The sequence below is a fragment of the Myxocyprinus asiaticus genome, chromosome 40 (assembly GCF_019703515.2).
Source record: "Myxocyprinus asiaticus isolate MX2 ecotype Aquarium Trade chromosome 40, UBuf_Myxa_2, whole genome shotgun sequence".
Classification (NCBI taxonomy): Eukaryota; Metazoa; Chordata; class Actinopteri; order Cypriniformes; family Catostomidae; genus Myxocyprinus; species Myxocyprinus asiaticus.
In genome coordinates, this window is record NC_059383.1 from 35,085,431 (window position 1) to 35,111,300 (window position 25,870).

A 25,870-nucleotide genomic window follows, 5' to 3' on the forward strand; every position below is an offset into this window, starting at 1 on the left:
TGTACGGGGTCTTCGTTGCCGTATGGTGTGCTTAATAATGCGCCACACATTCTCAATGGAGATGGTCAGGACTGCAGGCAGGCCAGTCTAGCACCCACACACTCTGCTTACACAGCTATGCACTTGTAATCTGGGCAGTATGTGGTTTGAAGTTGTCCTGCTGGAAAATGTAGGGACGACACTGGAAAAGACGGTGCTGGATGGCAGTATTTGTTGCTCCAAAATTTGTACATATCTGTCTGCATTCATGGTGTTCTCACAGATGTGCAAGTTACCCATGACATGGGCATTGACACACCCCTGGCCCATACAGACACTGGCTTTTGGACCTGACACTAATAACAGCTTGGATGGTCATTTTCCTCTTTGGCCCGGAGAACACGACGGCTGTGTTTTTCAAAAACCTTTTGAAATGTGACTCTTTGGATCAAAAAACACAGTTCCACTGTTCTACTTTCCATCTAAGATGAGACCGAGCCCAGAGAAGTCGGCAGCACTTCTGAACAGTGTTGATGTATGGCTTCTGCTTTGCATAATAAAGTCTTAACTTGCATCTGTGGATGCAGCGGCGAGTGGTGTTGACTAACAAAGGTTTACTAGAGTTATCCCAAGCCCATGTTCATGATATCCATTACAGATGAATGATGTTTTTTTAAGACAGTGATGTCTGAGGGATCAGAGACATTCAGAAGTGGTTTTCGTCTTGCCCTTTATGCACCGAGATTTGACCAGATTCCTTGAATCTTTTAAGTATATTGTGCACTGTAGAGGGTGAAATGCCCAAAATCCTTCCAATTTGTCTTTGGGGAACATTGTTCTCAAAGTGCTGGATTATTTGCTGAAGCATCTGTTGGAAAATTGACAAGTCTTGAATGATCCTTGCTTTTGAAGGACTAGGCTGTTTTTGGAGGCTCCTTATATACTATGACACAATTGCCTCACCTGTTTAACATCTCCTGTTTCACATCGCCTTGTTATTTCAATTCCTCAAATTGTTATTAGTCTTAAATTGCCCCTCTCCCAACTTTTTTAGGAGTGTGTTGTAATCATCTGATTTGAAATTACTGTACATAAATTTATTATTTTTCTTTTTAATTCACAAAGTAAAACGTCATTATTATGTGTAGTTGTGGTGCTTTCAATATAGCAAAGGGTGATTATAATTTACAAATCACTCCTTTTTGTTTTTATTAGCATTTTTCATACTGTCCCAACTTTTTCGGAATTGGGGTTGTATAATTTTTGTGACGTGTATTTGAGGAGACAACCAACAAATATATATTTACTTAGAAATTTTATTAAAAATTTAAAATACATTATATATATTTTTTGAACATCTAAGATGATATCTGAACGTCACTCACATACAATACAATGAGGTTTTGTGACATTACCTCATAAGTCATAACCTTACCCATGTAGTAGTGTGTTTCTTTAACTTCGGGCAATTTCATGTCCAGGGGGTTGATTGTTGTTAAAAATTTCACATTTCAACTTTTTTTCTTTTTGTTAAATGGTCACATTAAAACTGACTTTTTTCTCACCATGCCTTCATTTATTTTTGGAACTTTTCAAATGACTTTTATGTTCAGATTTGACTGTTTAGCCTTCTCCAAGACCTACACTTTTAATACTGTACTATGTGAATCCATTCTAAAAATACAAATCATTACATGTTTAAACTAAAACAAATCGAAACAAAAAGTGGAATAAACCATTTCAATATTTATTGTCTGAAAATGATTTAAAAAAAAAAAAAAAAAAAATACGATTGTACCACAGCTGTGGTGTCATTTCCAGCACACCAAACAATTTTGCCCCAAATAAAAGTTAATGCACTTGTTATCCAAGTCGACAAAGGTGTCAGTGAAGAGCATGCTTGAGATGAAATATGAGACAAGTGAAGTTTGAAGAAAACAGAGAAAAATCAAGGTAAATATCACTATATTTTAAATTGAATATTTTTATTGGGCGTCATTTTCAATCAAGCAGTAATTTAGCCAAATTATGCAAAAAGCTTGAAAATATGGCTTCGTTGTGTGCGTATTTATGATACAACAAAAAGGTTAGCTATGAAATTAGCCTTAGCGAGACAAATGATTAATCGGTTTTATTTCAAAACCGTTTTATATTACTGTCGTTTCCACCACAGAATTCATTTAAGCACAATACAGAATTTGAGATGTGCTGGAAATTACACTGTGGTGAGAATTCTCATGATTTTCAAAGAAAATGACAAAAATGACATAAACCTCCTGTGATGCATGTACACATAAACCTAGTTTCCATCCACTTTTTGTTATCAACAAAGTGAAAATGCGTAAAACAATATTTGCGAAATTTGCCGTCTTCTGCCTGTTTCCATTCAATAGCCTTTTATCGATAAAAATGGTGTAAAAAAACACTGCCGCATAAGTTTTGGTTTATCACAAAAGAAATCTGCCCTTAAGCCGTTTTCCAACCTGAAAGTGAATCGTCATGGCCCTGTTCAAGCTGGCAACCTGCACCAAGTAGTGGGGGAAACTTTTGGTCTTAGTATAAGGACCATCCATCGATGTGCTGTGTGCACAGCTATTAAAGAAAAACTGATGCGGTGTAATATTAGGGTTTACATATGATGCATTCCTGATATTCAATAGGCTATTTTTTATTTTTTTTATCCTCTTTTCTCCCCAATTTGGCATGCCCAATTCACACTACTTACTAGGTCCTCATGGTGGCGCGGTTACTTGCCTCAATCTGGGTGGTGGAGGACAAATCTCAGTTGCCTCCGCTTCTGAGATAGTCAGTCTGCGCCTCTTATCACATGGCTCGTCGTGCATGACACCGCGGAGACCCACAGCATGTGGAGGCTCATGCTACTCTCCACGATCCACGCACAACTTACCACGTGCCTGGATTCGAACTCACGACTCCAGGGGTGGAAGTCAGCATCAATACTCACTGAGCTACCCAAGCCCCCTTCAATAGGCTATTTTGAACAATCATCTAATCTAAAGCAGTGCCATCACAACTGCATTATGTCCCGCATATTTGTCTAGCAACTTTTAACGACCAACTGAACTTGATTGTCATCTAAAATTTTAGTGTCATAATGCAATTTACATTTTCTGAAGAGGCTCAGCAAATGCGATCCGAGGTAAAGAGGGTTAGATTTAAAATATTTAAAAGTTTTAAAATGTTCTACAGAACAGGGTAAGACCAATTTAAATTTGAGTAAAGAACAGGCAATTATATAGGCCTAACAATATTATTTTTTCATTTGGTAAATGTGTTTTTTTTTTTTTAAGTTAATGCTTTATTCGTTTGGTAATTTATTTAATAATTTTGCTGGCATTTTTTTCAAAAGTAAGCAAAATAATAATTTTATAGAATTGGGCTGTTAGTGTTCCAAAAAAAAAAAAAAAAAAAAAAAACACTGAAGCTTTTCTCCTAGTATTGTGTATTTATTTTTAATTTAAAACATCTTTGCGGACAGAAATGATATGTTTTTTGTATTGTGGGCTAATTCCATGTCTGCCGTCTATTATTTTGAATGGTGAGGAAAAGCAACTTTAATAAATAAACGGATGGCTTCCGCGATTAAATTAATCACAAACAGTGGCTATTCATTTGTTCTCCATGCACTTGTCGATGACAGGTGCATGATACGAGATATTTGTTTTGGCACTCCTGGAAGTGTCATGATGCAGATGTGTTTGCAGCATCGGATCTGTGCAGGTATGCCGTTAAGACCAATCCATAACAGTGCGAGTAATGCTTCACATACAATAAATTGGCTTTCAAGGATGTATACCTTGCCGTCATGAATTCTGTCATGTGACACTATATTTTTGCGTTAATGCATATTTTCTCGACAAAAAGTGTTTCCGAACCAGTTTTTAGCGACATTTGAAAAATCGACATAAGAGTTTGTGCTAGTGTTAAACGGAAATATATCATGTCCACACTTGTGAAATTTTAGCAATAACTTGCATTTTCATCAGCTATATCGGTAAACTTTTTGAATATTTAAAAAAGTAGTAAAGGCTAGTAGGCTTCCGTTCTGAACATAGCCTTTGACTTTGCTGATCAGAAGGAATAGCAGTTTTGCAGTCAGTGCAGCCTATATAGTTCACTTCACAACCTCATCTTCATCAGCAGCAGAACTAGAGGAAACATCGTAACATTCCTGCTTACCACCTTCCTTCATTTCCCAACACCCCTCTGTCAGTCTTACTCTGTATCTCTTTATGCCCTGTTAATGCTGTTCTAGATCTGTCAGTGTGTATTACCACCTCCTGCATTTAGAGGCAATGAAAATCACAGGCATTCTGCATCTCTCGCTATCTGTCTTGCTCTTTAGCTTGTTTTCTTGTATATCTCACAAGTCACTTAAAATAAGGACAAACACACATGGTTCTAAAATAGAGCGATCAAGGTAGTGCTGCTGAACTGGCTAATCAAGAGGAAGCATTTGTATGAATCTAATGGCTATAGAGGAAATGATTAAAGGAAGTAGAAAGCTCTTCCTCAAGAAACTGCCAAATGCTACGAAAGCTAAATGAATGTTGGGAACCAAGTTTTTGGTTTCCAAATTATAACAAATTCAGGAAACCTTTGATTTTCACGACTTTCGGTTACATTAACAGCTCCTAAACGTGCAATTTTCCACTGATGCGGTCGGATTACCATGCTGAAATACTCTGACAGTGTTTCCTTCTGCATTATTCAGCACTGACCCTTTACTGAATCTACAGCGTGAAACAAACAGCATGACCAGAGTAGTCCGATTCCCGAACAAATTACTCTTATGAGCCGGTTATCTTGAATCTATAGTGTAAAACACACAGCGCAACCAGAGTAGTCTGATTTCCAAAAGATTGACTTCTAAAGGCTGGTTCCTTTTAAATCTACATCATAAAACATACAACTCGACCAGTGTAGTCTGATTACTGAAGAAATGACTCTTCAGACTTTGTTATTCTGAATCTACAGTGCAAAACTTACAGCGCGACCAGTGTAGAATGATTCCCAAAAGAATGACTCTTAAGAGCTGGCTCTTTTGAATCTACAGTGTGAAGAGTGTAATCTGATTTCCAAACGAATGACTCTTATGAGCTTTTTTTTTTATTTATTTATTTATTTTTTTATCTACAGCATGAAACAGTGTGACCAGTGTAGTCTGATTCCGACATGAATGACTCTTATGAACTGGTTCTTTTAAGTGAATAAAAAAAACCTTAAACTTCAGTTGGAGTGTTACTGTATTAATCATACTTGCTTACTGGGTGGTTGGTTACTGGTCCAAGTCAAAAGAGCCCATAACAGTACCTAGATGTCGCTCAGGTCCCTCCTTCAATGTAAGTCTATGTGATTTTTTTAAAGTCTGATCTCATAGAAAAGGGATTTCAATCAGTAGAGGAACAGAATGTGACCTGCAGCATCATCGATATAACATTGCTCTGTGAGCCCCGGCCCCACTTCTGGTTTTTTTCGGTATTATGAATGCCTGATAAGTGCATATGTTCCCATGTATGCGTGTTGACCTAGTTAACGCATGTTGTGCGAGAGAGAATCACCATAGGCAAGGAGGATTGTGGGAACTGCTCCCCCAGTGTCCAGAGTGATTAGGGGCAACAATGTCACAGCACTATAACATAACGACATACAAGCTCAAATGATTAAGAGGTCAAACCCCCTTACACATATAAAACAAGAACAAGAAGTTATTGATAACTATTTGTGGCATTTCATGCTTTTCAAAGGCTGGCTGTAAAGGTTTTAATGTATTTAATATCATACTGTGTATCAACAACTATAAGGGTACAATTAATGTGTGGTAATATTGGTTTTATTTTAGTTAATTGTAGAGTCATAAAAATTTATTTTAGCTTAGTTTCAGGTTTTCCAATTATGTTTGTTTTTATTTTTAGTTCTATTTCAATTATCAAGACAAAAAGAAAAAAAACCCTGCACACTAACATAGCTTGCAAAACACAATCAATAATTTATTTGTGACGTTTTGGCCACACGACCTTCAACAGGCATTCATAAAAGCTCTTTTATGTATGTCTGATGAAGGTCGTGTGACCGAAACGCCACAGATAAATTCTTGATTGTGTTTTAAAAGCTATGGTAGTGTGCGTTTTTTTTTTTTTTTTTGTCTTGATAAATATATTTTTTCTTAAGCACCAATACGTATAACTTTTCAGGTGTGTGAGGGGCTTTGATTTATAGTTCTATTTCAGTTAACAAACATTTTATTTCATTTAGCTTTCATATTCGTTTTTGTTAACGATAATAGCACTGCCACTATCACAAGCCCTTTTGACATTTAATAATGTGCAGGATATGAATAATAGGTATCGACAATAAAATTTCTCTAGTTTAAATGCTAATGCTTGATGTCAGCAATTCAAATTATTAGTAGTGAAAATGCTCATTTTTATATCAGTAATTAGGTTTGCACTAATAAATATGTTAACTCTTGATATCAAAAATGACGTTGTTACTCAATGGGAATACCCATTCTTGATATACAGTTGTGCTCAAATGTTTGCATACCCTGGCAGAAATTATGAAATTGTGGCACTGATTTTGAAAATATGACTGATCATGCAAAAAAACTGTCTTTTATTTAAGGATAGTGATCATATGAAGCCATTTATTATTACATAGTTGTTTGGCTCCTTTTTAAATCATAATGATAACTGAAATCACCCAAATGGCCTTGATCAAAAGTTTACACACCCTTGAATGTCTGGCCTTGTTACAGACACACAAGGTGAAACACACAGGTTTAAATGGCAATTAAGGTTAATTTCCCACACCTGTGGCTTTTTAAATTGCAATTAGTGTCTGTGTATAAATAGTCAATGAGTTTGTTAACTCTCACGTGGATGCACTGAGCAGGCTAGATACTGAGCCATGGGGAGCAGAAAAGAACTGTCAAAAGACCTGCGTAACAAGGTAATGGAACTTTATAAAGATGGAAAAGGATATAAAAAGATATCCAAAGCCTTGAAAATGCCAGTCAGTACTGTTCAATCACTTATTAAGAAGTGGAAAATTCGGGGATCTCTTGATACCAAGCCAAGGTCAGGTAGACCAAGAAAGATTTCAGCCACAACTGCCAGAAGAATTGTTCGGGATACAAAGAAAAACCCACAGGAAACCTCAGGAGAAATACAGGCTGCTCTGGAAAAAGACAGTGTGGTTGTTTCCCCATGGCTCAGTATCTAGCCTGCTCAGTGCATCCACGTGAGAGTTAACAAACTCATTGACTATTTATACACAGACACTAATTGCAATTTAAAAAGCCACAGGTGTGGGAAATTAATCTTTAATTGCCATTTAAACCTGTGTGTGTCACCTTGTGTGTCTGTAACAAGGCCAAACATTCAAGGGTATGTAAACTTTTGAATAGGGCCATTTGGGTGATTTCTGTTACCATTATTATTTAAAAAGGAGCCAAACAATTATGTGATAATAAATGGCATTACGATCACTATCCTTAAATAAAAGATAATTTTTTTGCATGATCAGTCATATTTTCTAAATCAATGCCAACATTTCACAATTTCAATTTTTTTTAACTGTGTGTGTATATATATATATATATATATATATATATATATATATATATATATATATATATATATATATATATATATATATATACTCTGAAAATCAACTAGTAAATAATTTTAAATCTACAGTTTAACTGCATTTTCACTTGTAGAATTTCACAATTATCTGTCATTCACTTCTGTTCAAACGCAATTAGAGATATCTATAATTAATTTAATTAATTTAGATATCAGCTATGTACTTCTTACTAGTAAAACTTTTTTTTTTCTATCAATATTACATTGCTACTGGTACAAATATAAATTCCTGATATTAACTATTTAATTACAACTAGTGAAAAACAAATAGCATTTTAAAAACTACTGTATATCTGGAAATGGACTTCAGATATCAATAAATTGAAGGGTAATTAAAGATATCTCAAAGTTAAAAATGTAAATAAATATTTTAATAAACCATTAAATACATGTAAAAATGAAATGAAATCACAAATGAAATCGTTAAAAACTAATACATTTTTAAATTATTTGAGTGACATGCTGATAGCTGTAACACTGAAAATGAAAAAAAGACATGAAGCTTGTGTGAAAATGAGGACTGTCAAATCGATTAAACATTTTAATCTAATTTAATTAAGACCTGCTGATTAATTAATAGAATTAATTGTAATTAATTACATACATCATTAACTGCTGAGAAAGGCCCCCCAAAAAAGATATTTAATATAAATAATGCATACTAATTCAAATATTTATAAATATATTATGCAGGGCCTATGATAAATACACTGTTAAAATACGGATTGAAATTCAGTTTGAAATAAATTGCATTATTGTGGTAAGTGAATAAAGCAATGATTATACAATACAAAAAGTGGCTTAAGAACTCAATATATTGTTTGTTTTATTCTCATATAATTGAACAAGCCAGTTGACAGCAATATGTCATGGATCGAGTTCGTCAATGTATCCAGTTCTCACAGTAGGTGTTCTTGTGTTTCCTGCTTGTTAGGTTTGAGGCGCACTGCCACCTATTGACGCGGATGTACTTCACAGATGTACTTCAAGCTTGAATTGCTCGTATGGAAAGAAAATCTGTACTTTTATTATGGTATTTAAGTATGCGTCAGGGGGTGTAATTCATAGCATCAATTTTTTTAATGCAATATTTTTTTATAGAATTAATTGCACTAAATTAACACGTTGAATCGACAGCCATTGTTAAAATTAAAAATCAACCCAAAAATAATGCTAAATTGACATATCTTTCTAGTTACAAAAAACATTATAGATATCTGAAATTCACACTGCCACCAGTGAAAACTAAACTGCTGATATAAAAAAATGTGCATATTTGAGTTGAAATTTAATTGTTGATTTCAGGAAAGGACATCTGAACTAGTGACAATGTAATTAATAATTTCAGAAATTATAGTTTTTACTAATAAGTGGTATATTGCTGATATTGGAATTTCAACTAGTAAGAATTAATTGTATCTGTAATCGCGTTTTAAACAGGAGTGAATGATAGATCATTATGAAATCCTACTTGTGAAAATGCAGTTACAGATAAAAAATTGATTTTACTTTGTTTGAAATTCCATTTTTGACATCAAGAATTAGCATTTAAACTAATGAAAATTGAATTGTAGATATCTATAATTCATATCCTGCGCATGATTAAATGTCAAAAGGGTTTGCGATACTGCTACACACACAAACAAAGAGTTGGTTACGTTGGAACATTAGAAAGGTGTATAGGTATGCGTTTTCTCCCAGCCACAGAAACTGCATGCAAAAGCGTGAGATTTAACTGCCCAATGGCAAAATGTATCCATCTACAGGATCTCTCCCTCTTTCATCATTACATCTCTTTCATCATTTATTCTCTGGTGTCTTTTTTTCTCAACATCTCTCCTTTAGTCCTTCTTGTCTATCTCTCCATCTCTTGACTAAGCAAATGAACTCATCAGCTTCATCCAATCGGAGAGCTTTAATACAGATCATTGGATATCCCAGCCAATCAGGATTCATCACTCAATCCACATGGCTGAATTCATCACAGCACATCACTTGGGTCATACATATATAGTTCATCTCAAATACGGCAAACTCACAGATAGCTCAGTACTGTGACTCATGCAGCAACGAGTGTGTGTATGTGTGTTGGGAGAGAGAGAGAAAAAGCACTCATTCCTGTTATTTTCCTCCTCTTTTATAGGTGACTGTCTGCTCTTCCTCTATTTTCCCAGTCTTGTTTATCTGATTAGTGTCAACATGGCAGAAGACAGTGTCGTAACATGAGGTAAGTACAATTGTCTTGCATTCTTTTTCTATCAGTCTGTTTGTATGAGTCTCTATTTTTAGCTCTCTAAATCTCTCTCCCCATTTGATAAGTCAGTTGATATGAGCCTAGATACATCCAATTCTTTTAATATATATATATATATATATATATATATATATATATATATATATATATATATATATATATATATATATATATATATAAACTTTTATATTCATCCATCGTCAGTTATTTTATTAAGTAAATTAATTGGTTTTGTAATCCTTTTTTCTCCCTTTTTGATGATGTGTAATGGTTACCCACTTATCAGTACTGATGTATTTGATTTTAATGTAATAGTTCACGAAAGGTACATAGTATGTATGTCTGTATGTTTAACTTTTCTTGTGTGCTTGTCTTTGCGTGTTATTCTTGCCGGTTTGGGGCCAAAGACAAATTTCCATGAAAATGGACAATAAAGTTCAATTCAATTCAATATAGACCTATACATAAAGGTAACACTTAACAATATATTCATTAATAACAGTTAGTGAATTATTGAAAGTATCATGAATGTACAATTTTTACAGCATTTTTTAATCTTGCTATGTTAATTTTGTTTGTGTAAATACATAATGCATTAACTAATGTTTATATATAAAACTTTTAATGTAAATAATGTGTAGAAATGAACATTAACCAAGTAATAAATATTATAAAACTATTGCTCATTGTTAGTTCGTGTTAACTATTGTGTTAACTGATGTTAATGCATGAAATCTTTTTGTAAAGTGTTTCCATAATTAATATTTTGAATACAGAACAACATAAGCCATATAATTACATCATGTTTTACCAACATAAACTGTAATGTATAGTTACATTAACTATATATGAAATCATCAAATGCTTTTGCTAAGTTCAAGTATGCTGTACAAGTATCATTCAAGTTAGTTGCTTACAGAAATCCTTTTTTTTGGTTTTGTTTTTGGTTCAGTTTAGTTTGGCTTTATGCATTATGGCACTGACCTAGTTCTTATCAAATAGATTGTGCATATGTAAGTGACTGCAATTATTTGACAGACTGCAATTACATTTGACAATGTAATAACTGAAACATTGAAAGAAAACAGCAGCAAACTAAAACTTACAAAACCAACAAAAATAGTATTAGATGGTAATACCACAGTACTTTGATATATGCTACTGTGTACAGTATGTTACTGAATGATACCATGTTCAAATACGTACCATGTTATTTATATAGTACTTCAAAAATACCATGGGAGTACAATGATAAATATAATAATAATAATAATAATAATAATAATAATGGGAATCCCATCAAACATGTTGGTACTTTTTTTCTATATATCTAGGATAGACCTAGATGTTTACATGCATGTACATAGATGTATACAATTTTTGTCTTTAACTGTAAAAATTTTAACCAGTCACAAGCAATTTTCATTTTCAGCAAAGCTAACAAAATTTTGTATACTTGACACAGCTCTTTATCCTTTTGCATTTTTCATTTGAACATCATTAAAAAACATCATACAAAAGATTATTTGAATGACCATCATATAATAGCGAATGATTACAATCACATATTTTGTCCCTAAATAATAATCTTAATGCAATTTAAAACATTTTACCCTCTTTTCCATTACATCAACTGCTCCTGTTATTACTTAACTGTTAAAGAATATGTTCATTAAAAGACAATTACAAAATTGTCAATTATTGAACAAATAGAAATCTTCTATAAAAAGAGCAAATCCTGTTAAAAAAGCGCATTAAAACGTGCATTAAAAAGCGAGAGGTGCCCGAGGTTCAGGCATCAAAAGACGGACACACACCTGAACTATTTTGTCTGGTGCATTCTGGGAACATTCAACGCTGTCGGTGAGTTTGGTTGTGTATAAGAAACCATCGACCGTTGGCTGTGCCCTGAAATTACCACATTCTACACACGTGCACGTGGAAACACATGAAAACACTCTCTACCAGCAAAACGACTGGAGGTTTCCTAGCGATTACGGCTGCGATAAACATTCATTGTTGTCGTTGGGTTTTACAATGAGAGCGACTCACTGACCAATGAGTGCAAACTGCAGTAGGAACACTGGAACAACTTCTGGTAAGCTTGTAGATGTTTCAGACACTGCATTTGTTATTTTCGGACCTAAAAAAACTACCAAACGTCAGATCTGTAAAATTAACAGGACGAACACAGCACAAACCTCTCAGCTTCACTGACAAGCACAGGACTGTGTAAAACATAAGGTAAGCAATGCTGTTTTGCATGCACATTTAGTGCTCTTATCTGTTCACTCATTTGTGTTATCATTTTCCAAAATTTTATTCTATGCAATTCATGCATCTAATTCTGTGGACGTCGATGAGAATTCAACCGCATTACACACAACTGCAGTTAAAGTGTTCAGCAATAATATATCATATTCTTATAAATCTTTTGTATTCAGGGACAGATTGTAATATTATAAACACACAAATCAACACAATTTACTTAAAATTCTTTGTTTACATATTATTCATGGACTCTGACCTAACTTTGACTCCACTGCAACAGGGAGTGAAGGTGATGTCATCAGTGTGTGTATGTGTGTGTGTGTCTTTTCCCACTTTACAGCTTAATTGGTTTCTCACATAAATCAACTGCTTTCTCTAACAACGTACAACCCTGACTTGTACAGCTTTACAATTGCGTGTGTGTGTGTATCACAGCATGACTAGCTGGCAACATAAGATCTGAAGCAACTGAACTAATTTTGACCCCTAAAACTTGCACTTTCACCAAAGCTTTGGAAAAGGAGACAAAAAATAGAGAGGGAAATCTGTGACATCCTCTGCTGGTGAAGCCAAGTACTGCAATAGAGTTCAGATAACCGCTACTGGGAATATGAAGGAATGTTTCAAAACAATTTCAGTTCAATTAATAGAATGTGTGGCATCATGTTGATTACCACCAAAAAAATGATTTGGAATCGTCCCTCATCCATTTAAAAAAAAACTGCGGTTGCAATAAGGCACTTACAATGAAAGTGAATGGTGCCAGTCTGTAAATGTTAAAATACACACCGATTCAAAAGTATAGCCACAAGATGTAAACATTATACATGTTAACATGATTTTAGTATGATAAAATCAGTGATTTACAGCATTAAAGTATTTTACCAGATTACAGGATTTACCAGCGTCATGTCGTTATAATATTAATATTGAATATTACTTTACACAGATAAGAGTTAGTAAGTGATTTTAGCACATTAAAATCATATTAACATGTAAAATGTTTACATCTTGTGGCTATACTTTTCAAACAGTGTGCATTTCAGCATTTATGGACTGGCCCCATTCACTTCCATTGTAAGTAAATTGGGCCAATCTATGTGAGATGACTGGCAAAAAAGTGGCCCAGTTTACACACTACATGCTGTGAAAATTTTCACTTGCCTAAAAGACACTTTCCTAAAAACAATACAACATAAAAACCAACATGAATTGTTCTTTGATTCTGTCCCTTTGTCTATCCCACATCCTAAAATGTCTAAAAATCTACACCCTAATCTGAAAGAATGTAAAACACAGAATATGTATAGCACAGGAATAAGTAGGCTATGTTACTGTCTATAGCCAATAGATGGTAAAGTGGAGTCACCTCAATCATCCTGTAGAGAGTTCTCTTATTAAAAAAAATACAAATAAATAAAAAAATAAAAAAACTGCAAATGAGGGAAAGAATGAGAGAATGACAAAAAGAGAGACAGTGAGGGAGGGAGAAAGAGAAGACATTAGAAAGCTGGTAGAAATAATTACAATCTGCTAAAGGGTAGAACTTAGAATTAAAATTTAAGAACTTGTGTTTTTTTACTTTTCATATTGGAGTACTATTCCCGGACAAAAATGTCCAGAACAGTCTTTGTGTAACTTGTCTTTTCAAAATATGCGATAACACATTTATTGATATATTTTGTTTGACACACCTCTACGCTAACTGCTTTCATAGCTATTAACACATTTTTGACTTTGTGGATTTAGAACTCTGTTACCTAAAATTATACCATTACATTTTTACATAAATTAAGCACTTTTTTTTGTTACCTTCAATTCAGTAAAAAGCAAAGTTTAATATTTATAGAAAGGCTGCTATGTGTCATGCATTAGGAGTGTCTGCTGTCATCTGCTGGAAAAAACAAACATGACAAAAATTTGACAATTTCATGGCAATGTCAAGTATAGCCTATAGGTGGCATCAGTTTCCCCCTTATTGTTAAATGGTGTCTGTATCCCAATGCTGTAACTTAATTTATAGATATAATCACAAGTTATACAATTGGATATATATTTAGGTGTTATAAAATACAATTATTTGTCAAAGTGTTGCTATTTTTAAAACCACTTGCCCTGAATATTCAGTTTTTGCAACAATGCCACATGTAGTGCTGGAGAGGCACTGAGAAAAAATAAATAAATAAATAAAATACTACTACTGACTGATTAACTTCTGTTATACTTGACTCTTAAACGTGTTATTTGCACTGCAGTTTTTGCACATTTCAACATATACCTGTCTGAACATTCTAAAATATTCCGTATTTTAAATTTTTCATTTGCACTGTAATAATTACCTGCCATTTCTACCTCATTCATTCTTAAGCACCTCCTGTATATTCTGTTTATAGCCTACTGTTTACTCATTTGCATTGACTGGTTTACTATTTGCACCTCTTTAAAAATTCAAATAAATTGTAATTTATTCTAATATATACTATATACACATATCTATATTGCTATTTGCACTGCTGGTTGGATGCTTCTATATTTCATTGTCTCTGTACCTGTACTTGGCACAAAGATTAAATTCATCTTTATTGTCAAATCTGTCTAGTGCTCAAAGTACAGTCAAACCTGACCATTATGTTACAAAGAGAAGACTTAGTAAAAGTATCTTTTAATACCATTTATTTTGCAAACACCATTCAATAAAAAAGGGTTCTGTTATGAACCATAGAACACTTCCACATTCAGGAAAAATGTGGATATCTGGAGTGTATTTTACCTTTAAAATCAGTCATTTTAGATGTTAGAATCTTAAGGGATTCACCCCAAAGTGACATTTCTTTTATCATTTACTCACACTCATGTCATTCCAAACCCGTTTTACTTTCATCCGTGGAACACAAAAGGAGATATTCTGAAGAATGCTCAAGCTGCTCTATTCCATACAATGAAAGCATCCAGTGGTCAGGGGCTTTCAAGCTCCAAAGAGGACAAAAGAGCACCATGGAAATAAGCAGCTTAAACATTCTGCCTTAACATCTCCTTTTGTGTTCGCCAATGGACAGAAAGTTATTCTGGTTTGGAACATGAGTAAATAATGACAAACTTAAAACATTTGGGTCAGCTATCCCTTTACATTCCTTTAGTAAAAGGGTGTTCGAGCATTTCAGCCATTATCTTCATTTTTCCCGCACTGTAATGAATGTTTGACTCTTCAAACTGCCTGTGCTTTTCACAGCAGTTCATTCTACCATTCAGAACATCAAGAGAGTTTTACCACAAAGCCTCTTCTCTTTCTTAAAACAACACTTTCTTTCTCATACACTCACACACCCATCTGCCCAGTCATCTCATTTCTATCCCTCAGGACCCAACCTCTGTGACCTCTTCAGAAGCCGCCACGTGTGTGTGTGTATGAATGTGATCTCTTCGGATTGCTAACAGCTGCCGATTTTTGATCTGCCACACGCATGGCACCCCACACACACTCCAGCAATCCATGGCATATGGTCGACCGGAACACACACGCACACACTCCGCCAACCACAGCCTCTTCAAAGATAATCCAATATATTTGGAGGTGGACCGTTGGTATTGAACTACAGTAGCAAATATTCACCGTCTGGCTTCTGTGGCATACACACACACAGACTTTCTCACTCCATTTCACTGTAGCACTCCTCTGACCAATGAGCCATAGTTTTAGCAACTGAGATATAGTAGCCTACATTTCATCATAATTTTTTTATTTTGTTCTATGACAACAAAATTAGCAAATGTTTCTATTTATTACCCTTGATAATATGTTGGATGATGTATCATCATCCCTGTACATGCTAAAATTTATCTATATACACATTACAATTTAAAAGTAAATGGACATTGTTCTTAAGGGGGTCTTACCCCACCTTACCCTGTATTAAAACAGAAATGTGCACACTAAATTTCAGACCTGTTACCTGGCCAATAGGGTTGGCTATCGATACCCATTTCTCGATGTGATTCGATTCTGATTCATTTGGGTATATTTCAGTTCTAATGTCCATTTTGCTTGCATAGAAATTCTATCACAGCTAATGCTGTAAATTATACTAGGAAACAGTGTTAGGTAAGTTCCTCAAAAATAATTAATCTACTACAAATGACGAATTACTTAAATTATAATAAGATCACCGTGCTGATTACTTCATCGAAAAAGTAATCACATTACTAATTAATTTACTATCAAGTTACTTTCTAAAAAACTTTCAAAATTCACATTAATTTTTATAATTCCTCCTTGTTCATTGTCGCACACAGGACATTCACTCAACACCACAAGTTTCTCTCTTAAAATGACTTGTTGGGCGCTGCATGCCCTTCAATCGTCACAAAAAACCCAACAGACATACTGTACATATGAATGTAATTCATGTTATAAATATATTCTTCATAAATAACTTTATTTATAAATGTAGAGCCCAAGTTATGTATTTAAAAATAATCAAATGGACAATTAGAAACTTCAATCAGGACAACAAGACTTTAAAAATTTAATTCATTACACTATGTCTAAAACGTAATTTGATTACAGTAATGAATTACTTTTAACTTGGTACATTATGAAAATATTCCTTTAAAATTTTATATATATATTATTTATATAAAATTATTTTTTTTTTTTTTTTGCCCAGCCCTACTGGCCAAGCAGGCACAGTTATCAACTGCATGCATGTAATCTCAAAATGCCAAATTTCCATTAATTGGCCTAGCGATGTCAAAAGTACCAGTACTTCGGTACCAAGTCGATACTAAAATTAAAATGATGTCACAATAACAGTGTTATCTACGGAACCGGTGTGGTGCTGAATTTTGACTGCCTAGTACAGTGTTTCCCCTATATGCATTCTGCAGCGGCGCACCGCTAAATCATGAGCGCCGCTGTTGAAATTTCACATGGTTCAATAATATTCTTTACGCAACGCAACACTTGCTCGGCCCAGTCAGCAGCGCGCTTTCCACTCTGCATGCTGTTGAATGGTGATATGAAACAAAACACACTCACACAAATACATGCACATACTCACAGTGTCGTTACCGTTTAGCAGTCCAACAAAGGCTGTTTGTGAGTGTGTGTGTGCACAACGGAGAAGCAGGATAACTGACAAATTCGACACGGGTAAATGTAATTATCCCCACCACATTCTTAATGCGGGGAATTCCTGCACAATTTTATTCACTTAAACGTCAGTAAACCAATCCAAACAGATGAACAAATTAAATCAATATTCCTGTCTTTGTACCAAACTGTAATTCCAGAATTTGTAAATCAGTAAGTAAATCAGCTCTACCGTCTCTCCCTCTCTCGTGCAGATCACTGAATGCTTGTTGAGTATCATGTAAGCACGCACAGAGAGAAAGTTACAAGTAAGTTTGTCGCACACATATCTACTGAACTTAAGATTCGACATGCGAATGGCATTGTACCGCAAGTGATGCAATACGATAATCGCTCCTGTTTAAAATCAACAAAGCAAGTTGCTGTTAGCATACTGTATGAGCGCACTACGTCGGAGCCATCTAGTTTTTCTGCCTTTCATATCACCGCATTTTCATATCGCTCCCACATATTACAGCACCTTTGACAAGAAAGGCAGAAACAGCAAAAATGCTTCATGTAAAATGCTACCAGAACTATTCTGGGTTAAGAGAACCTACTGCAGGGAGAAACATTTAAACACATCATTACATCAGTCATCTCCATCTCTCTGAAGCGCCATCTGAACTGTACAGGTTTTCTCTGGCATGTGAATCAGTCAGTTTGGTAAATATTAATATTTTAAGTATGTAAAATATGTATAAATAATATAGTAATTTAAATACTATCATATTAAGAATACACATAATATGAAAATATATTTTTATCTATCTTTAATATATATATATATATATATATATATATTTAATTATATTTTATAAGCAAGTTCTCTCTCAGAATTTCATCTGTTAACATTTTTCACTGTCAACATTAAAAGGCCATTTCATGTAACTGGTGAGTATTGATTTAAAATGATAGTTCCTGATAAAACCTTTATGACTTTCTTTCTTCCATGGAACACAAAAGGAGACGTTAGGGAGAATGTAAGTTTCAGTCACCATTCACTTTCATTGTATAGAAAATAAATAAATGAACAGTGACAGTGAATGATGACTGGAACAAACACTCTGCCTACAATCATCTTTTGTGTTCCACAGAAGACAGCATACAGGCTTGAGGGCGAGTAATGACAGAAATTTCATTTTTCAGCACATGCAGCAAATGTAAGCAATATCACATGAGCAAGAGTGCGATATTGCTTATATACAACAGTTCAATGAACAAGTACATTTTAAAAAATTAGGAAAAACTGAGTATGATCATAAAACGCATTTGTGCATGGAACTACTTTCTTACGCGACGGATCAGAATCTGCCGTTGCTCGTTCAAAACAAATCATGCTTCCAAGCCTTCGTTAGTAATTCAAAAATGTCACTTCAGAAATAGTATCACGGCTTGTGATGTTTCTACCAAGTTATTGGATAAACAAGGATGGATGGATGGATGGGTGTGTGTGTGTGTGTGTGTGTGTGTGTGTGTGTGTGTGTGTGAGAGAGAGAGAGAGAGAGACAGAGAGACAGAGAGCGTGTGCCATCACCTGTTGCCACTCCCAAGCAGAGATGCTGTCAGCTTTCTGAAGATCAGCTTTCTCAGTGGAAAAGCAGCCGTCCAAACGGGGGTATTTCTCCCTATTTCGCGGTAGCCGGTGCGCAAGAGTCATTCACTATAGAAACCGCAATCTCCTCTGCCATTTTAAACATTATGTCCTCTCCAATGTGGAAAGTCCGGTAAGAGGTAAGCGCCTTGAGTTCTATAATTAATCAGTCTGTTGTGTCTCTCAGCTGTGATGAGCTGAAATGCTGAAGTTGTTCATTTAAAGCCATTTAAAGCTATTTCCTAGCTTTAGTAGTGTAGTAGTAATACGAGCGATCATGTAGTGCTGTTGTATGTAAACACTGACTGACGCTGACTTACCTCACATCACCTAACTGGCTCATATTACACACAAAAATGACCTTTTGCCACCACCTGCTGGCTAACCTATGTAATGTCAAAAAATTACATGTAAACAGACACATATACAGTAGCTCTTAACACATCTGCACTGCTCTTACACTTTAGTTTAGAATGGCACGAACACAAGCGGAGTGATACACACAGCGTCCGAGTGATGATGGTGTGAGACCATCAGTACTCATGGAACGTCTCTCGTCCGATCAGATTCGAGGACCAGAACTAACTGTTGTATATATATATATTTATATATTTAAATCACAGCATCTGCGCTTTAATGATCACACTGGGGCATGTAGCTAACTGTTCAGCCAGAGAAGTGAAACTTCCGTCAAAAACACACGTCAAAATAAAAGCTCGATTCAAAATAAAAGCTAGATGCCACAAACTGAGGTATTTGCAACAGAAATATCCTGTATTACAACTGTATAGTAACATTTAATAGTCACTGTAATAATAATATAGTATAATAATAATAATAATAATAATAATAATAATAATAATGGTGAATAAATAATAAGAAATAATTATAATATACATATAATAAACATTAAGCAATATATCACAAGCAAGAGTGCTGTTGTACTGAATACATTTTTTTTTTTTTTTTTTACAAAAAATGCAATGGTATGTTGAAAAGTAATTGTTCTATTTTCACTTGTTAAAGGTTTTAAGAATACATTTCATTAGACACCATTTTGATGATGAAATTAAACCAAAATTTAAAACAGATTTTGGGAACAAATAAAAAGATTTCATAAGGGCCCTACTTAAAAACACTTAAGCAATACATACTTAACTGAGAAACACTTAAAGGAAACATGCATTTCTTTTAACTTATTATTTACATTGAAATTTAACTTCAAATAGGCTAAGGAGTATATTCAATTGCACATATTAGCATATTTTTGCTGTGGTTTTGAAATTGGCATCAAGAATTGTGAAACTTCACTGGTATCGATAATGGCTAGGGAAATTTTGGTATTGTGACAACGCTAAATTGCGCTACTTTATATATCGGCCTTTTACTAAACTCCATGTCATAAATTGGAGTTCATGAAAGGTCTGTGTGTGAGTTAAGGTAAGAATGACATGCTGCACTGAACCATCTGTGTGCTTCTAAGACCAATACACACAAACACAAAAGCTTGCACCTAGAGACATATCCAAGCATGCTTATAAGTACGTATAGAGACATATACATATTATATATATATATATATATATATATATATATATATATATATATATATATATATATATATATATATACATATACATATACATATACAAATACACACACACATTTTAACTCCAGCACCCCACCCCTCACCCTTCTGCCCAGATGCCTTGTGTTCCACTTGGCTGATAGAAGTAGAGAAGGTCTTGGGGGTGTACAGATGTAGTAGTGATATGTAACCTGGAAATCCATTTATTTTCCATTTTGCAGGGCATCATCGTTCAGATCCAAGGACATCAGATCCTAGGCACCCCCCCCACCCCCCATCTCTGCTCATCTCTTCTCATATGCGTGTATGTATGTGTGTGTGGAGGTAGTCGCATTGTAGTCAACATGGCTTTTTAGATCACGATCATGGTTATGTTTACAGTCTAGGTAAGGTGTTAAGACTTTAGTTTTTGGTTTAATTTTGCATCGAAATATGTATTGTGCACCACGGAAGAAAGGAAATATTGGGATTTACAATGAGTCTAAAGGTCGTACAATTTTGCCATCTCGTACTATTCGTATGACTTTTCATGAGATCGGGTTCAACAAATCCATCTTGATTGACTGCATGAGTAGCTGCTCAAATGAAGTTTAATATGTGGTTTAGGATGCTGCTCAAGCATGTTGAGGTATGAGAATGCTTAAAGGGATAGTTCACCCAAAAATGATAATTCTCTCATGATTTACTCACCTTCATGCCATCCCAGATGTGTATGACTTTCTTTCTTCTGCAGAACACAAATTAAGATTTTTAGAAGAATTTTTCAGCTCTGTAGATCCTCACAATGCAAGTGAATGGGTGCCAAATGTTTGAAGCTCCAAAATCCACATAAAGGGAGCATAAAAGTAATCCATAAGACTCTATATCTTCAGACACTATATGATAGGTTTGGGTGAGAAACAGATCAATATTTAAATCATTTTTATCATAAATTCTCCTCCCTGCCCTGTAGGGGGTGATATGCCAGACAAATGTGAATCACCAAAAACAGAAGGAGTATGTGAAAGTGAAGTGGAGATTGGCTGAGCAGGGAGGACAATTTATAATACAAAAGGACTTAAATATTGATCTGTTTCTCACACACCTATCATATCGCTTCTAAAGATATGGATTTAACCAACACAGTCGACTGAGTACTTTTATGTTGCCCTTATGTGGATTTTGGAGCTTCAAATCTTTGGCACCCATTCACTTGCATTGTATGGACCTTCAGAGCTGAAATATTCTTCTAAAAATCTTCATTTGTGTTCAGCAGAAGAAAGAAAGTTATACACATCTGGACTGGCATGAGGGTGAGTAAATGATGAGAGAATTTTCATTTTTGGTTGAACTAACCCTTTAAAATTAGGCATTTATTAATTACAAATAAATATTTTAGCCTATTTTTAAGATTTACGCATTTAAATTTCATAACAAAATTGTCTTTAGTAATCTTTAATGAAATTAAATTAAACTAAAATGTTATTATAAAGTTATTATTATTAAAGAATGGGTAATTTTTTTTACCCCTTTATTACTCTGCTTAGAAAAATAATATAAAATAATTATTTGTGAAAGCATTGTATCACAGCTATTATGGCACTTTATAAATGATCATAAGACTCAAAGGAGCAAAATGAGGACAAAATTACATGATAAACAGGTGTTTTATGATCTTTTTTGTTCTATTTTAGGATTTTCATGCTATATTTTTTTTAAAGGTATCGATCTAAGAATATATCTTGCAAATTTAATTATAAAGTATCTTTATCATATAGATAGTATATAACATATCTACATTATAAAACATTCTGGAAAACCATCCAAGTCATTTATGGGGCATCTACCTGTTTGGCATGTCTGTCAAGGTTTCTATGGAAATAACAGGGTCAAAACAAGGGGTCATGGAATGGCCAGGGGCAAGGGAAGGTTTATGATCCCTGTGGGGGGGGGTTGGTTGGGGGATATAGGAAGTTTCTCATCATTGTGTTTATGGCCTGTGTGTTTGTTTATTAGTGGGGGATGGGGTAAATAACCTTAAATACTATATATCAAATCAAACACACACACCTGATCGTGCTATTAGTGTGGAGTAATTTGAGAGTGTGTGTGTATGAGTGTGCCCTTGTGTATTTGGACGATTTTGCGGCTTACTTCTCAAGTAACAATATTAACAGTTAAATGCCCCTGGATATTAAACAGACCTACAACCCCAATTTCGAAAAATTTGGGACAGTATGTAAAATGCTAATAATAACAAAAATGAGTGATTTATAAATTAAAATCACCCTTTGCTATATTGAAAGCAATACAACTACATATTATATGATGTTTTACCCTGTGAATTTCATTGTTTGTTTATTTAAATGTACAGTAATTTCAAATCAGTTGATTGCAACACACTCCAAAAAAGTTGGGACAGTCAAGAGTTTATAACACTGCGAAACATCACCATTTCTTCTAATAACACTTAAGCATTTAGGCACTGAAGACACAAGTTTGTTAAGTTAAGAAAGTGGAATTTTCCACCATTCATCCATTATGTTGGTCTTTAGCTGCACAATTGTACGGGGTCTTCGTTGCCGTATGGTGAGCTTCATAATGCCCCACACATTCTCAATGGAGACAGGTCAGGACTGCAGGCAGGCCAATCTAGCACCCACACACTCTGCTTACACAGCTATGCACTTGTAATCTGGGCAGTATGTGGTTTGAAGTTGTCCTGCTGGAAAATGCAGGGACGTCACTGGAAAAGACGGTGCTGGATGGCAGTATTTGTTGCTCCAATATTTTTACATATCTGTCTGCATTCATGGTGTTCTCACAGATGTGTGAGTTACCCATGACATGGGCATTGACACACCCCTGGCCCATACAGACACTGGCTTTTGGACCTGACGCTAATAACAGCTTGGATGGTCATTTTCCTCTTTGGCCCGGAGAACACGATGGCTGTGTTTTTCAAAAACTTTTTGAAATGTGGACTCTTCGGACCAAAGAAACACAGTTCCACTGTTCTACTTTTCATCTAAGATGAGACCGAGCCCAGAGAAGTCGGCAGCGCTTCTGGACAGTGTTGATGTATGGCTTCTGCTTTGCATGGTAAAGTCTTAACTTGCATCTGTGAATGCAGCGGTGAATGTTTTTGACTAACAAAGGTTTACTAAAGTTATCCCAAGCACATGTTAATGATATCCATTACAGATGAATGATGTTTTTTAAGACAGTGATGTCTGAGGGATCAGAGATCACGCGCATTCAGAAGTGGTTTTCGTCTCACCCTTTACGTACTGAGATTTGACCAGATTCCTTGAATCTTTTAACTATATTGTGCACTGTAGAGGGTGAAATGCCCAAAATCCTTCCAATTTGTCTTTGGGGAACATTGTTCTCAAAGTGCTGGATTATTTGCTGAAGCATCTGTTGGCAAATTGACAAGTCTTGAATGATCCTTGCTCTTGAAGGACTAGGCTGTTTTTGGAGGCTCCTTATACAGACACGATTGCCTCACCTGTTTAACATCTCCTGTTTCACATCGCCTTGTTATTTCAACTCGTCAAATTGTTAATAGTCTTAAATTGCCCCTGTCTCAACTTTTTTGGAGCGTGTTGCAATCATCTGATTTGAAATTACTGTACACTTTCAAAAAAAAAAAAAACATTCACAAGGAAAACATCATATGTGTAGTTGTAGTGCTTTCAATATAGCAAAGGGTGAATATAATTGACATATCACTCATTTTTGTTTTTATTAGCATTTTTCAAAATGTACCAACTTTTTTGGAATTGGAGTTGTAAATACACATTGGCATCTCTCTATCTCTCTCTCACACACACTTTTTCCACTCAGTAAGGTCAGTGAGAGAAGAGAGGTCATATAGAAGTGAAAGGTCAAGGCTGTCTACTACAGTTTTATTCTGGTATGTGAAGTGATCAATCCAGCTGCAGGCAGAGTTGCCATAGCAATGCAGATCAGTTAGACTTAATATAACTGTTGAACTGATGAGCTAATCAGCAAATCTAAAGTGAATTTGTCACGTACAGCATTTGCATTGTGCTGTATTGTTGGTTTATACTACACTGTATTACAATATTGGCCCTGGCTTAAACGAACAGTAAAAAGCAGTTTGATGCCATGGTTTCATCTCTAGATTTGGACAACTCACACTCAGAAATAAGAAACCAAAATGATTAAGAAGAAAAACTAAAACATCACATATACATATAAGCTAATATAAATATAACATATAAGCTTATTGATGCAATATCTTCAAACAAGAAAACAGAATGCAAAATTCTTCTTTAGTGGATCAAATTTAAATTGAATTTAAAATAAAGGTAAAACTGACTCATATAAACATCAAATACTGTAAATAATTAATAATAAGCCTTTACAACTTTCCAATCCAATCTTCACCTCAATTACCAAATATGTTTGTTGTTTCCTGTAAATAATTGTTTTTACACTTATTTAACCAACAGCAATCATTCATTTCGATAACACGCAAAATGTTAAATGAATCTCTGATGACCAGTACATCTGATCCACTCAGGGTCAGGACATGTGCTTGATCTACTGCACCACTCACCAGTGATCAATTAGACCTCTCTCAATCTCTCTCTATAATCTCTCTCTAATGTCACATTGTGATGCATATTAAATTAATAAAGCAACATCCTTCCATGGCCCTCAGCATTTGCCAGCACTTCCCCTCAAAACCTTAAATATGCTTTAAATCAATGCATGCACAATATTCAGAGCATTTTTGTCTTTAGAAATTATTTGAGTTCTACAACTGGATGGAAAATAAGTATTTTACATTTCCCAGATGCAAGAAGAATTTGACCACTAATTCCACAACATTTTTAAAGCAAAAAAAAAAAAAAAAAAGTGTTGTGGCCACCATTGATTTGTTTTACAAAAACACAGCTGATTAAAAACGTTACAGCTCGTTGTTTGTTGTCATTGACGATTGAAAGTTCAAAAGTTCATCTTTTACGATTCCTCGAGGACGTGCATATCAAACATTCCATACCAGCGCTTTAAAAAACCTCACTGTCCCCAGTCCAGCTCTATAGCACCATTCATCATGTTACATTAACCTTTCACACCATACAAGAGGCATACAAATACTACATTAATGATTGCATTTTACAAGTTGCTTTAACAAGACTCTTGATTCTTGAAAGTGCTTGAATAAACCTTGGGAGTTCATTTAGAAAGGGAAAAATGCAAAACAAAGCGTAAACACTCTTTGCCTGAATTATCACCTCATGCATTTGAAAACAATATGCCGTTTTCAATGAAAGCACCTTATAATTTATCTGTGCATGTGCAACAAAAACTTACCGCTGGTCATTAACTTGCCCCGTTTGGAGAAGTCAAATCCGTTGGGTTGGTTCTCCAC

General features: G+C 34.7%; 1 protein-coding gene across 1 annotated transcript in view; it reads right to left on the reverse strand.

The window, feature by feature from the left end:
• Window positions 1-25,870, reverse strand: part of LOC127430782 (nuclear receptor subfamily 6 group A member 1-B-like) — a 46,241-nt gene that overhangs the window by 20,302 nt on the left and 69 nt on the right. The window contains exon 1 of the mRNA XM_051680847.1: window positions 25,813-25,870. This exon is cut by the window's right edge and continues 69 nt beyond it. Within this exon, the coding sequence (XP_051536807.1) occupies window positions 25,813-25,870 (58 nt within the window). The remainder of the gene's footprint in view (window positions 1-25,812) is intronic.